The 16053-nt window shown below is 40.0% G+C and overlaps 1 protein-coding gene across 2 annotated transcripts in view; it reads left to right on the top strand.

Annotated features, from left to right (window-relative positions):
* Positions 1-16053, top strand: part of PGM2 (phosphoglucomutase 2) — a 44690-nt gene that overhangs the window by 13944 nt on the left and 14693 nt on the right. The window contains exons 1-5 of one of the 2 annotated variants that reach the window (XM_071743755.1): positions 6744-6917; positions 11555-11722; positions 12570-12676; positions 13048-13132; positions 14450-14533. In XM_071743755.1, coding sequence (XP_071599856.1) covers positions 6846-6917; positions 11555-11722; positions 12570-12676; positions 13048-13132; positions 14450-14533 — 516 coding nt within the window. In that variant the 5' untranslated portion in view covers positions 6744-6845. Of the gene's footprint in view, positions 1-6743; positions 6918-11554; positions 11723-12569; positions 12677-13047; positions 13133-14449; positions 14534-16053 lie in introns of those variants that run through there. The other variant, XM_071743756.1, reaches the window with a different exon arrangement.

The raw sequence follows: 16053 nt of genomic DNA, 5'->3' as shown, positions 1-16053 counted from the left end.
TTTTCTTCCTCAAGAGTAAAGCTTTTGTAAACTTCTGCTTTACGAGGTTTTTTTAATGTTTTAGTTACCATAAGATCCAAAGCCCTACACAATGAACTCTAAGTTCCTTATACTTCAGGCTCCAAATGGTGGTTACGCATCCCTGGACAAGGCAGAAATGTCTCTTACAGGTATCAGGTAATTTTGTTGGAGGAATCAAATATTATGAATCACTTAGAGCACATTTGCAAGGAGTTAATGACCATTTCTGATCTTATTAAGCTGTTCTTATCAAATAAGCAACAAACTGTAGTTTAAATAAAGCATATTCAAACCTTTTCAGTTCATCCCCCTTCTAAGTCACAGGGCAGAACTGCAAGACATTATGCTGCTGCTTCTTTTGATCTTGTATCATTGCAATCTGGCCATGAAAAACAAGCAGACTGTGACTCGCCTATTGCCTATTGCTTATTTTGTAAAATATGAACAAGCAGGAAGTAGCTTTGAGTCTGAGCATTTGGCAAGTAAAGCAAGAATAAAAATGAGCATAATTATGCTAATCAGAAAGCCAATCTCCAAACAATTTCAAAGGCAGTGAAGGCATTGAGCCAAGTACCAAGTGGGATATCTGCAATTACCAAGCAAGCACATGACCCCAGAAAAAAATTGTTACAGAAGGAAATAGTTCTCAGAGGTGGCAACTTTAATTGCTTTCAACAATTTGGTCATGAAAGGTAGAAAGCAAAACAAGCCCCCTAGGCCCAGAGTGAGTTTTCAGAGTCTTTACTAAAGCCTATTACTATGATAATTTACTTAAGCTTTCTATATATTAACAGTAGGACTTCAGAAAGTAAAATTTAGCAACATACAACTTCAACTTAAAATTTTATGCAAAATGAAACACAGGAAAAATGGTAATTGTCCAAATTCATGGAGTTCCTGTTATGTTCTCAGTATTTATTTTCATTCCTTGCTAGTGGAACATCATGGAAACAGGAATATTGTACTGGCATGAGGAACAGTGCAGATATTTTTTATTCACTGACATTTCTATAACACAATTCTAAAGAAAAGCAGAGGAAACTCCAGCCCCTAAATTACAGGAAGACTAACACTAAACTATCAAACAATTGTTATCTGGCAGAAACGGGAGGGGAGAGGTGAGGGAGGGGGTGTCTTGGCAAGGCAGGACACTGGGAATGCAGTTCTCTCCACTAATTATTTCTGCTATGACCAAGAGAGGGCATCCTTTTCCTATCAAATCATGACATGAATAGTGAAATAATAAAAGCTTTTGAAGAACCTAGTTAATTTTTTAAAACTATTCTCTTACATGTTAACTAAAGCTTTTTGAAGTTTAAAAATGCAGCTGTTTAAGAAGCAGACTCTAGTCCAAACTCCAAGTTGTTTCAGGGCATTTTAAGACCAGCTGTACGAATTTCTCAGTATAGCCTTCCATTTAGTGCCTGTATGGTTTTACTAAGACATCCTTTATTTCCTCCATCAAGAGTAAATAATCTCCATTAGGAAAGGGCTACCTATTTTAAATCAATTCCTTAATTTTAGAGTTTTTTTATTTGTTTAGGAAAAGCCAGGTAGGGAATTTAGTGCTACTTTCTTCAGACAGCTTTCTAACACAAATGTGAAGCTACCAGCTTGCCATACTTTAGAGGCTGTTTCCTCCATCAGATAAATCTTTTTTGCATGTGAGCTCGGTTTTACCGACTGTAAAACAAATATTTCAACCTTGGTGGTGTAAACTGTGTGGTATAAAAGCATCCTGTGCCAGTTTTTTTAAAGCCTTTCCCCTTTGATATTGCCATCGTGGCTCTCAGTCGTGCATTTACAAGCCTGAGCATTCAATGGGAACTGCTGCAGGTTCAGCACTTTTGAGAAACAGCTTACTTAAAAGTCTGAAGTTGGATATAGAAGCTTAACATTTTTGGGAAACTTGCCTATAATCCTGAAAATTTACTGTTGTTAAGGCAAATACCTATTCAGCCCATTTATGCTGCAACCACTTGAGATTTTTTTACTTCTACTCTGGATAATTAATACTAATTAAGGAAACTTCTCTGTAACTCAGGGCAAGAAAACTGTCAGAATCACTCTCAACTTCATTTCTGTAACAGACAACACTGTCTTCCAAACCAAGTTGTAGGCTTAGTAAGTCTACCAAGGTATTCAGAAATATACCTAATGAGAAAAAAAAGTTTGATTAAATTTACAGCAAAACAGAAGAACATATATAAAAACAGAGTACCCCACTCACTTCTTTAGTAAAAGAATTTAGTAAATTTAGAAATTTAGTAAAGGGCAAAATAATCTGTGCATATTATTCTTTAATTCTGTGAAATGAAAACATTAAATACTTTTTTTTTTTCACAGCATATTTTATTTTTTTGCATAAGGAGTGAGTTCAAGATCATGTATGTAGTAGGCAGATTAATTTTATTTTTCACTTAAACTTGCATTTTGGGGCTCTAAGAGTGAACCAATGTCTAAGAGAAGGGCTACAATCCAAAATATATTTGAAAAAAACTGGCATTAATTCCTCCTTGAACCTGGGAACTGGAGCCTGTCTCGAACAAGATGCAAATAGCATGATTTAGTAGTTCTGGTGCTGCAGGGTCTGAGATCTTCCTGCCTGCCAGAGGTCAGGAGTTTATGGCTAAGGGTGGAAATTAGAAAAGACTTTCAGTTGTGAGCAAGAGGCTTACAATAAACAATGGCGAAAAAATTTCCAAGAGGAAATGCAAAAGAACCTGACACATCCTTGGGTTAGCTGGTAGCCCACAGAAGTGAAGATTAAATACTAAAATTCAAACCAGAAATACTATCTCCATTACTTCCTTCCTTCTCTTCCCCTGCATCCCCCTCCCTTCTCATTGGATTGCAATACAGCTATTTCTTTAAGACAACATCCTTTCTGTGAGTGATGTATATGCTTTTTGAATTTTAAAATGTGTGCCATAGTTTGCCAGTCCATCTATGCTACAGAATCAAAGCTTTCTTCTCTTCTGCTGCTGTCCATTCCTATTTAAGCTAGTGATAAAAGTGAAAACTAATAAAATACCCTGGCATTTTCAGACTGGACAAAGTAGTAGAGCTAAGATTTTTCTGCACTGAGCTCTGAGAACCTACAACTAACTTGTGTAGGGTCCTGAAATGAATAATTGTCTCAAAACAGCCTCCTTGACAAGATGGACATTTGTGCTCAGGTGGGGTCCTCATTCCATAAGCCACCTGGACTTTGTTCTCACATGGAGAAGCCCTCATTTGGGCAGTCACTGATAAACTGGGTGTTGATAGACTCTTTTTTATTTTTTTCCTGAGTTCTTGCAAGAGCTCTCTGCTCAACCAGGTTGGTCTTCCTCCCCACCAGCTTGTTTTTCAGCACACAGGGACAGCCTTCTCCTGGCCCTTCATAATTTCATTCTTACAGTAAGCCCAGCCTTCCTAGGCCCCGTTGTTTTTGAGGGCTGCTTCTCAAGTGGCTCTCCTAACCAGTGCCCCTAATAGATCAAAGTCAGCCCTCTGGAAGTCCAATGTAGATGTTTTGCTGACAACTCTCTTAACTTCACCACATATTGAAAATTCTATCCTATCGTGATCACTGTGCCTGAGACAACCTCTGACCACCACGTCTCCCACCAGCCCTTCTCTGTTTTTAAGCAGCAGGTCTATCAGGGCACTACTCCTGGCAGGCTCACATACCAGCTGCAACTGGAAGCTGCCATCCACACATTCCAGGAACCTCCTGGACTGCCCCCTCTCTGCTGTGTTGTAATTCCAGCAGACATCTGGTAAATTGAAATCCCTCAGGAGACCCAGGGCTAGTGACCACGAGACACCTCCCAGTTGTTGAATGATGAATGAAAGTCTCATCAGCGTCTTTATCCTGTGTGGGTGCTCTGCAGCAGACTCCCACCAACATATCAGCCTCAGCGGCCTTCCTGTTGATCCTTACCCATAAATATCACACCTTGGTGTGTCTAACATTGAGTTTTAGGCAGTCAGAGAACTCCCTAACATATAACACTACCCCACCACCTCTCCTTCCTTGCCCATCCCCTCTAGAAAGCTCGTGTCCATCCATTGCAGCACTCCAGCCATGCGAATCATCCCACCACATTTCTGTGATGGCAATTATATATCATGGCTTCTCTGTTGCACAATAGATTCTAGCTCCTTCTGTTTATCTCCTTTCCTGTCTTTGAGAATCATTGCAGAAGTTCAGTGGCATTTCCACAGTGGTAGCCCCTCCCTTGTTTGCCTCCTTTTTTAAACACGGGACAAAGGGGATGCTCAGATTGTTCCTACTGAAACACTGTTGGAAAGTGTCCAGATAGCTATATTCCTTGTGGGAGTTCAGAATCAGGACTTGGCAACACTGGCAAGTGACTCTGCTGGCTCCAGGGTGTCTGCTCCTCCTCCTGTACCCTACTTTCACAGTAGCCTGCATTGCTCAGCAGCCCCAGTAGCCTGCCAGTACACATTCTGCATCTCTACCACACTCAGGAATTTTCCCCCTACTTCACCTGTACTTGTATAGTTGAGCAGAGAAGTCGCAGTGGCTCCTTTCAGCTTTCTCTGAACTTAGGCACCTCAGATTCAAACAGAGGTTGACAAAAACTCAGGAAAAGCTCCTGAACAATGAGCACCTTGTGCCTGGAACTCAGGCTGCTGTTTCCCTTTGTATTTTGGGAGCCTGATGCCAGGTATCTTGTTATGCAAGAATGAGAGTTCAGTCTTCTCTGGACAAAAAAAGTTGGGAGAAATCAAACTGGCTGAAGGGGCTTATCATGGCATCTTCAGGGGATTCCAGCAAAAACCCAACTAAGTTATAGGAACTTTTTTTGAGAGACTGATAACACATCAACATATGGACCGATGGCTGGCAACTCAGGCTTCTCTTGAAGACACTGTGCTGTAAGCTGTAATAACTATTCAAACACAAACAATTCTCCTGAGTGAAATCAGTTACCAAATTGTTTTGCAGCTGGGAGCAGATGTGTCCCATCAGGGATACACAGACTGCAAAGGATCTACTGCTAAAGGGACATTACCAAAGTGCTAGAGGAGATACGACAGGTGATTCCAAAAGAGACCAAACAGAATTTTTGTCTTACTTCCTTACTCTTTGGTTCTACTGATCTTTCATGTCAGAGCTTTTCCAAAAGGGTATTTTAGTTGTTATGTTTATTTATCAGCAGTGCAAAATAAACTCAGTTACATCTTTGTCGCTTCTCTCTTATTTATATGCATTCTGGTGATATACTAAGGAACTTTGAAAGGTTTTCAAATACCTGCACAAGTCATTATTTCTATGAAAATTTACCCATTTAGCACTCATACATCAGTCATACATACTGGTAATATGCAGTGTAATGTATAAATGGTAACACCTAGAAACAATACATTTAAGCTGATAACAATGAGATGCTCCAATTTGAAGGTGTGTAATATATATACAGTTTATTTACAAATACACCAAAAGCATTCTTTAACATGAATAACGTCTTCACAATAATGAACAAGCTCTTTCTAGGAATGGGATATTTAGGCCCCTGTAGTGGGTAGCAAACTTCTTACAGCACTGAATAGGAATCATCAAGGATTCACTCTCTCTGAAGGGGAGGTGATGTGAGGCCAGGCTGCTCCATTCTGCCTGTGAATTAGCAGAAGTAGAGCACTGGGACTTCATACAGAACCTCCAATGGTTGACTGGAGAAACAGAAGTAATATTAAGTCCTGAAGAAAGTTATAGGTCAATAGATCAATTCACTGAAAGCCCCTTGCAGGCTGCTTGGCTTGTGCAGGACTCCAGGTTGTTCTGGAGCATATGGGATACAGCAACAGAGGAGGAAAACTGGAAACTGAACTTCTGCAGGCCATTTCCCTTTTTGCCTCCAGGTGAATGCAGTTTATTCATATTTTTTATTATGGAAAGGAGTGGCTACACTGTTGCTAGGATGTCCAAAACCAAACAGAGCTAAAAACTTCTACAGTCCTTTGTCCCTTCCCGTAATAAGATCACATCACAGACAGTAAAATGGATTCAAAGATATCGCATAAGCACCTAATGCTTTGAGTAGGTGACTTCATGTCTATACATGATGTCTATACATCAGGGTTCCTCGGAGATCATCCCTCATCTACACTGACTTGAAATAGGAATCTAAGTAGACACACTCCAGTGCCCATGAGAAGTTAACAATTAAACACTAGTTTTCTTATGTCAGACATTCTGCGGAGGCAGCAGTTTGGGTCAGAGCGAACAAGCTCTGCTGCTTCTCGGGTTTCTGCCCCGAGTATTTGGAAACACGATCCTGATCAGGATCCGGATCCTAATCCTTCTCCCGGTCCTGCTGCGGCTCCTGCTCCTGCTCCTGTTCCGCCTGTGCTCAGCTCGGGGCTGCCGGGGCGAGTGGGCCGCGCTCAGCCGCCGACCGGGGCTGCTCCCGGGGTTCCGCCCGTGCCGGCAGCCGCTTGCTCTGTACCTCCTTGTGCCCCGGGGGGAGCCCGCCGGGGGGCCCGGCACCCTCAGGGATAAGGAAGGGAAACCACCCATCCCGACAGTGAGCTGCAGGGGACTCGGCTCATCAGACAAAATCGTTCCGAGCCGCACTCTTCCTGTGACCCCGCTGTCCGGCCGCGGCTGTCCCACGGGCGGGGCTCAGGGGAGGTGGGGGCGGCCCCGGTACAGCCCCGACCCTGACCCCGGCCTGGGCCCGGGCAGGCGAGCGGGGCGGAGGTGGAGGTGGGGCGGCCCGGCGCCGGCGGGCGGAGCTGAGCGGGTGAGCTCCGGAAGAGGGAAGGAGCGGGGCCGTGGCATCGGCGACATCGGTATCGGCGACATCGCAATGGCAGCGAGGGGTTCTGCCGGGGATGCCGCTCTGCGCAGCGCGGCCGAGCAGTGGCTGCTCTGGGACAAGGTGAGGGGCGGCGGCGGGACCCCTCCCTTCTCCCCCGGGACTCGGGGTGCCGGTACGGGAGGGCCTTGTCGGGTCGCCGGGACCTGGAGAGGGGAGCGAGGTTGTCGCAGGCTCTGAGGTGTCAGGAGGCGTGGGGACAGCCTTGGTTTTACTCTATGTCAGCCCTTGGCGCAGCAAAGGCACTTGTTGGGCGCCTTCCCTCTGCGCTCCCTCTTCGTCCGATCCCCCATTGTTAGGGCAGATGATAGAATTTACGTATTAAAAGCAGCAATACGTTGATTTGTTGTCTGTCTCTCAGTGTTAAAAAAATCCAGGTATACGCCATATTTTTGTTGACTGAAATATTGTTTCCAAAAGATTCGTGGGCTTGCTTCAAAACCGCTGGGAAATGTGGAATCTGCCCTCCTTTCCTGGTAGTGCCGCTTCATGCTTAGTGGTGACCCTCATTGTCAATAAAATAACTGCTGAATCTTCAATATTGTTTGTTTTCCTTTTTTTTCTCCCTCTTTTCCTGCTGTTGCTTATGAACACTTTAGCATATGTTGCTTCCTTTCCTGTTAGAGTGCTTAAATGTCCTGACACTCAGATTTGTGTCTTCAGTTTTAGTCTTGACAGCACCATCCACAGAAGTAAAAGCTTCTCTGTATTTCTATATGCTACATGTCTAAAGAAATGTCCTGCCATAGTGGTGGTCTAGAAATGCTTACATTAGTTCCCTGCTGCAGTTCCCACTGAGGTGCAGGCCTGTATTCATATCTGTAGTTTGCTTTTTTTTTTTTTTTTTACTCCTTAGAAGTATCTCAAGTTTGTTGTGATTCTTCGTTGAAGGTCATTCAACCAGTTAACTGCTCAGTTAGCCAGCTCTGGTTTTATTAATGGGAATGCAGTAGCAAACCAGCTGTACTTTCAGAAATGCCACACCAAATGGCAATAAACTTCTGTGTCTTCTTCTTTTCCAGTTTCATTGATATTGAGAAAACAGCCTGGTTTTAAAGACTGGTTTCAAAACTTCCTTGACTAATCTTAGTTGTATTCCTCGTTAATAATTTAATTTTCAACTCTTTATTCTAATTATTTAGTGAAGTCCTCAGGCAATCTAATGCAGCATCCCCCTTACAGTATCATTACATTTAAAAGGTTAACTCTTTGCTCCCAATTCCATCTCTGGCAGTAATAATTGACTGCTGTGCGATAGTCAGTGCTGATTGCTTGAAAACATGGAGGTATTTTCATTTCTCAGGGAGCTCTTACATGATGATATTGAGTAACAGAAGAATCCAGTATAACCCTTGTCCGTTTACTCTGATATTTAAAAAAAAAAAAAAAAAAAAAAAAAAAGTTTCTTTTTGATGTTTAGAAGTAGGTTAATATTTGATGATGATAAGCTGTAGGCTTCTTACAAAATAATTGTTTGCAAGAACAAGATTGTATGCCTGAAGTCCATCCTGCTGATTTAACAGGAAGTTTCTACCTAGATGACAATTACTGAGCTCATTACTAGGCTACTCTGTCACTGTAGTTGTTACAGCAATATAGTATTTTTAATTTTTTCTATTAACAATCACAAAATTATGAATAGAAGGTAGCTTCTGCTTTTGTTGAAAATAAAACCTGTTTATTCAGTAGCTGTCCCTCTACTCTAAAACTTTATGGAGGCTCCTGCACTGATGAAGCCTCTTTGGAGGCCTTCCTGTTGTGTATATTAAGGTAACTCAAGTGTTGACAAGCAAATTGCACTGCTGGATATTAACTCTAGTAAAAATTCTGCCACCTAGATTTGGAGAAATTACTATTGTCATACTCCTATTCTGTTTTGTTGAAGAGTAAAAAAAAAAGTAACCTGAGAGAACCAGTGAGAAATTAAAAGAAGCAGCACTTCATCCTTCTGATAACACTGTGTCATGGTTTAACACTGGCCCAGCAATTAAACCAAGTAACAGATGCTCTCTATTCATCTCTCTCTCCTCCCTGATAAAGAAAGGAGAGAGAATAAGGGAGAGAGACTTAAGGGTTGGAAACTGAACTACACAACTTTAATGAAACAGTAATGATAAATAGGAAAAATTACTAAATATATACAAATATCCAGGAAAATTGATCCCACGTTCCTTCTCCCCTTTTCCCCCAATAGCTCTCACGTCACCACCGAGGCTGCAGGGCAGCTCTGGGAAAGTCCAGGCTGGACTCCTGGAGTCGGCAGCAGTCGGGAGCTGGAGGCAGGAACACACAGATTCAGGCTGGCACAGATCAGGAGCACAGGGAGAGGAACAGATGGAATCCTTCCAGGATGCTGAAGCAAAACAGGGAACGGGTGAAGAAAGGGAAGCAGGAAAGGCAGGAAGGGCAGGAAGCAGGAAACTGGCTTGACCCTTGTGATCCCTCAAATTTATACTGAGTATGAGGTGTATGGGATGGAATACTCTGTTTGGTAAATTCTGGCATCTTTCTTGTCTGTTTCTCCCCAAAGGAGGGCTGCAGGTGGGACCTCTTTATTCCTTCTGGAGGGTAAAATGTTCCTCAGAGCTGAGCAGTGGCCTTGGCTCTGCACACCAGTCTCTAGCAGTAACTATAAACATCGAGTGTTATCAGTCCTAGAAACACACACTGAGAAACTTGCTGTTAATTTCAGCAAGTGCAGCTACTTACAAGAGACTTATCTGAAAGCAAAAGTACAAGACAGAAAATCACCTTTATCCTGGCCCAAACCAGGACACACTGGGTCTGTCTTTAGTAGAGATTCAGTGAAGGTTGGGGTTTAGCGTTTTGTTCTGCTCAGAAGTTCAAGATTTTTTCCCTACCTGTATACAATCACATTGTAACATTCCTAAAATTGAAACAAAATGGGAACAGTCTTGGGCCTGTTACTTTTTAGAGTGTGTGGGTGACAGGAGGGAACAAAGCAAACAACTGAATTTATGCAGTCAGGTTTTCAATAACAGATGATGTGAACTGAAACTCAAGACTTAGCAGCCACCTGGATAAGTGTAATCATTTAACCAGGCTTGAATAATTGGAGGATCCCTATAGTTTCACAGTAGATACCAAGCCTGAGATATTCTTCTGAAAACAACAACGATAAAAATCTCCTTGGTTGTGAGAGCTCCAGCACGAGTCCAGCTGACCTTCTGTACTGGCATTGTGGCTTCTAGCCTGCCCAGCATCTATACAAATATGTGAAGCATCTACCTAAAGAGATGCCTGTGTCAGGAGTAAGAGACAACTTCTGTGCAAAAAGCTCAGGAAGGGGGCAAAAAAGAGGTGACTGGGCACTAGGCACTGCACAAAGCCTGATGCAAAATGTGTTTATGTCCAAGGCATAGGCCTGGTACTACAGCAAAATATTCAGGTCAGCTTTCAAACAGCCTCAACTCTTATTATAGAATATAATAACTATAATAATACAGAATTACATTGGGCATCCTACAAAGGAAGTGCCAGTTACAACATTCTTGGACTGGTACTTGAGCTGGAAATCAGTGCTTCAGGGGTACCCATTAGCTTACTGAACCCTGGTAACCTGATCTTTTTTATTTTATTTCAATGAGTCCAGCTTGTTCTGCTTTATATAGTTTGCTCATGTGCACCAAAAGCTCTTTAGCTTTCTCAGTGTTTATTTAAACTATGGTGTTTGTCCTGCAGAAGCAGGTGTATAGATCAATGATTAGGGCATCCAGACCCTGGCCTCTGTTTGATTTCCAGAATGCTTACATCTTTCTATGCAAGTTCTTCTGTGTGCTTACTACTGTGCATGTTCTGCAGCATTTTTTGGAGCTGCAGAAATTTTTTTTTTCCTAGGATAATATGCCTTCCCTTGCTGTAAGCATACCTAGGTCATCCAAGAAACAGTGAAGTCTTTCACTTGAAGTAGTGAAGTGATATTTATGAGGACATTTGGCTGACCAGGAATGAAAGCTTATGTCCATTTGGAAATTATAATCTTTGTGCTCCAGCGTAATGTGTGTGTAGTCACGCAGTGACTAACCTGTAGCATGTGTTGCTTCTTCACAGAACACTGTTGCCAGGTGACTGGAGTGTGCCATCTGTCCTGTTGGCTCATCAGTTTTCAAGAAATCAAATATTCAGCTTCACAAAGCATGTGTTATTAAGATTGAAACACTGGGGGTTATTAACACTGAGTGCCATTCTTGGCACAAGGTTATGATTGATTTATTTATTTATTAACTCTACATACAGTGCAATGGATGTAACAAGTATCTCTTAATCACCAGCTTAACTTGTATGTTTAGAGTTCTTCTTATGATGTGATTACAGAATTTCTACAAAAAAGAAAGGTGCTTTTTTTTGTTTATTTTTGTGGTTTTTCTAGAACAAGAAAGTATTAAAATAGACATAAGGGATTCTTTTCCCAAAATGTGATATGTACACTGCTTTCAAGGCAGCTTGCTCAGTTAAAGAGATAAATCTAAAATAAGTACCACTTGAGACTGTTCTAACATAAAATTAGGAAGGTGTAGCAGGGGGCCTGGTATTCTTGAAGTGGTGTGTAATGTTTTGATACTTAAAAAAACCTGGTACGGCAGAAACTGGGAAAGAAAGTAAATTCTGTTAGGAAGCCTAAGGTTATTAAAACAAACAAACAAAACCTTTTCTAGAGTATCTGAATTTTGTATTTACAGAACCCCAAAACATCTGCAATAGTGAAGCAACTGCTTGCTGAAGGAAATGCCAGGGAACTGCAGAAATACTTTGGCTCACGGATGGAGTTTGGCACAGCGGGTCTTAGAGCTGCCATGGGAGCAGGGATTTCCCACATGAATGACCTGACTATTATCCAGACAACCCAGGTACTGTGCTCAACACTCTGTCACTTCACTGTCTGTATCTGTGCATGCAAAAGCCTTGTTTATAACAAGCAAATGTGTATTCTGTGGAAGTACCAATTTTTTACTATTCCTCCAGTTTTCAGAAGCCATTAAAATGATAATTATGAGCTTAGTGCTGATCTCAGAAAGCAAGCAGAGAGAAGCTATTAAGCCATTTAAAGAAGTTGTTTTCCATATTTGATTTGCAATTGAATTTATATAGAGTTAAGCTCTAGTGGATCAGTTGGTCCTGATGAAATCACTACCAGAATCCCCACAGGCTGTCAGCATTTGGCTAAGCTTTGTGTACCTGAGGCATAAATTTACATAAAGAAAGTGAAGCTCTATTTATGCTTGTAGGTCCTAAATTAGATCTACTTTAAACAAAGCTCAGAACCTTAACTTACTGCAGCTTGAAGTGGTGGTGTATCATGTCCTAAACACGTCGTTATTAAGAGTGAGATTGAGTTAAGAAATGAAGAGACTTTTGTTAACAAAACTGAAATATTGGCCAGTTGTTCTCTTCTTCAAGACCTAACACAGCTAAATCACTTCTCCAAATCTGCGATTTGGAATAATCATGTTAACTCTTTCTTTCTGGGCTTGATATTAATTTTCTGAAAAGCACTTAAATGCTATCCTGCTTCACTATATTGATTTCAAGGTTTCTGATATTTCTTGGTGTTTATTTGCCTTAGACAAACTGAGTCCAAACCCAGTTCAGTGAGATGTTATATGCTCAGCTTTTCCAATACATCAACATCTTAGCAATCATCTTAATGCAGTGATAAAAATTGGGCTGATCAGGTGGATTTGCTTTTGTCTCCAGGGATTTTGCAGATATCTTGAGAAGAATTTCAGTGACCTGAAAAAGAGAGGAGTTGTGATTGGTTTTGATGCTCGTGCCCACCTTTCCAGTGGAGGTAGTAGCAAAAGGTATTTTTTATGTATTAAGTATTTCACAGACGTCTTGTGTGATCCATTATCAGTTTATAGCTGTTTCAACAGGATTTTCTATCTGTAGAGTGAATTAAGGTGAGTGATTTATAACATTTTTATATTCTGTTAGTGACAAAGCAGTTCTTAGAGTTGTGCTATGTGTGTTGGGAATAGGGAGCAAACACATTTAAATTTGGTCTGTACAATAATTTGAGGTTCATTTATGTTTGAGAGTTGATTTTTTTTTTTTAAATTATTTGTATTTATTTTAGTGGAAATGAGGAGGGGAAAAAAGCTGTGAACACTAGGCAGTTCATTGATGAGGAAATGAGTATATTTCCAAGTATATTTCTTTTCTTGTTATTTAGGTTTGCAAGACTTGCTGCTAATACCTTCATCAGTCAAGGGGTTCCAGTTTATCTGTTCTCTGATGTAACACCAACTCCTTTTGTGGTAGGTTTCTGCATTATATCTTCTTATAGACACACAAACTCTATCAGGTGTCAAAAATTTAATACTTACATTAAGGAAAAGTAGAAAAAACACTTGAAACTTTTTAAGCTTCACCTACAGTTAGTCCTGTGCTTATTTAGCTATATTTAGTTTACAACATCCACAGCAAGACAAGGAAGAAGCTTAATGGAATATCTGTGATGGTGGGATGTGTCTCTTTTCATTTCTGCTTTCAGGCTGATAGCTTAGAAAAAATAATTCCTAGATGGCAGGGGAGTCTGAAACTTGAGTACCTGACACATATGCAAACATTTAGTCTTGTGGTTTATTTTTTAAAGTTTTTGTATTTTTTGTGTTGGTTGATTAGTTTGGTTGCATTTAAAAAAAAAACAAACAAACAAACAAACAAAAAAAACCAAAAAAACAACCACAAACAAAACAATTTCTGGGATATTGAATTCTGAGGAGCACTTAAAATTAGCAGTTGGGGTTAGACCGGGAGTGAGTGTGTCCGCACTTACACCTTGGGGTCAGTAGGTGTCAGTGCTCTAAAGCGATAAGGAAAACCCCAACTTTTGCACTAAAAGCAACAGTTTCTGCCGGTACCAGTTGTTCCAGTGGGTGCTGCAAACAGAACCCTGGGAGGTGAATACTTTCTATGTAGCACTGACACAAAATTTGGTACGTTTAGGGTCAAATTCTTCATAATGCAGCTTGAAGCAGTGTTGCAAGAGCTGCAGTTTAATAGCACTTGCTATTAGAGAGCCAGGAGTAAATTCAAGCTGAACATCCGGTCACAAATAATGCTTCATTTTTCATTCACTCCCTCTGCTTTGGGATGATTTTTAAGAGCTCTGTCCAAAGCAATCATCTTTTGAACCATGATGGAGTAGTGGCTCTCAAAGGCCACTGTAGATGAGACTATTCCAGCTGTAATTCTCTACCTTATACAGATTTCTTGTCATTACCCCGACAGACTTTGCACTCTTAAAGGCCTTGGGTATCTCAAGTTGTTCTACAGTAGGCAACATGTACATTGGGTTTCTTTCTATAAAACATTGCTCTGAAGATCCACAAAGTGCCTGAAACAATGCTACAAATATATGGAGGGGAAAATGCATGAGAAAAAGCAAAGTTGTGCCCTTGTGGAGTCTAATGGAGTCAGGACTGCTTAGCTGCTGCTTTAGGGAGTCAGTCTGCAGGAATCATGTCCAGGATTTCTTTTGGTTCAACAGTATGGATGTATTGTATTGCATGAAAACAAATACTGTATGACATTTTGCACACTCCACTTAAGATAACTTTGTCTTCTTACAGCCATACACAGTGACTCACCTGAAGCTTTGTGCTGGAATTATGGTAACAGCTTCCCATAATCCAAAACAAGATAATGGCTACAAGGTATTCCAATATGAATCTATTTTCTGGTTTGTTTGTTGTTTTTTTTTCCTCAGACTTATTTCCATTTAGAGGTGCCAATAGTATTATATATGGTTCCTATCATGTTGTGGACCAAATTAATTGATAGTTTTGGTTTTGGGGTCTCTACAGATATATTTAAAGCTAGTAGCATGTTATACTAATAATTAAAATTGTAGCTCTAAAAAGCTACATAGTCATACCAGGAAGAAAGTCATACCAGTGTATGCTTTGGAAAACTTTAAAATATTAAATAATAAAAATATAATAAAAATAAAATAAAATATAATAAAATTTATTAAAAATATAAATAAAATATTAAAAATTAAAAATAAAATATTAAATATATTAAAATATTAAATGTATTAAATATTAAAAAATAAATAAAATATAATAAAAATGTAAATAATAAAAAACTTTTTTCAATCACTTCTTTAATTCATTATTTTAAAATATCGCCTTACTTTTACAATTCCAGAGAGTTAAAAATATGTTAAACCTAATAAGTTGCTTGTACAAAACCTTTTGAATAAATTCCATTTACTTCATATAGTATATTTTTCTTTTGCTAAGTGACGCAATTATCAGTGGGACTTTTTCTCTATTACAGAAATCTGCTTTCCACTGAAAAACATGGTTGAGCTGCCTGTATGCCAATCCTATAGCTGGACTAGTTGTAGACAGACTTTTCCAAAATCCAGAAACTGAAGTTGGGAGTTTTTTGGGTTGTTTTTGTTTTTCTTTTCTTCTTAGTAGGAAAACAATGAATTAGCTTGGATTATTTCTTGCTGCCTCCTCTTCCAGAACTTCATGTCTGTTTAAAATTGCATTTTTAAATATTTTGTGTGTTGGTCTTGTTAGATTGTTTATATGTTTTATTAATTTTTAAAACAACTTCGTGTTTTCCTGATGTTTTGTTATTTGGGCCACATATGTCCATGGCACAGATGCTGTTAGGCATCTTTCTTTAAGCTTATGGTCTGTAAGCCATGAGTTGAAGGAAGTGTGCAAACAACAATAAGAAGTAAAACATAAGTACACCTCTTCCAGCATGGGTACACAATCAACCAAAAGCAGAAAACTACAAGTAAAAAACATCTTAAAAGTTAGTTGAATTTGTGCTTGCTGTTATGGCAGCACTGCTGCTATAGGCAGCTGCAAAGTTTTGGGGCCTTTCTCCTTAAATTTTTGTGTGTGTGTGTGGTAAATATGTTTCACTTGTGCACACTTTTTTCTTCTTCAGAATTCTTCTATATATAATGATTTTACCTAAAAAAATCTGAAAGAAAGTATATAAATTATCATGGGCAAGTTATCAATCCCAAGGCTGGTAGACAGGCTGACAGTTGATATAAACGAGCTGGGGTTTGTTTCGTGTCTCATTATGGATTTTGATAGCCTTTGATAAAATTGAACACATAAAAATGAAAATGGGATGTGAGAGGAAACACTGAGAATAAGAACTGAAGAATACTCTGGGTATACTAGAGCATCTCATACAA

Source organism: Heliangelus exortis, chromosome 4 (genome assembly GCF_036169615.1).
Source record: "Heliangelus exortis chromosome 4, bHelExo1.hap1, whole genome shotgun sequence".
In the NCBI taxonomy this organism is placed as follows: Eukaryota; Metazoa; Chordata; class Aves; order Apodiformes; family Trochilidae; genus Heliangelus; species Heliangelus exortis.
Note: the sequence above shows the minus strand (reverse complement) of the source record. Positions and strands in the feature narration are given on the sequence as shown.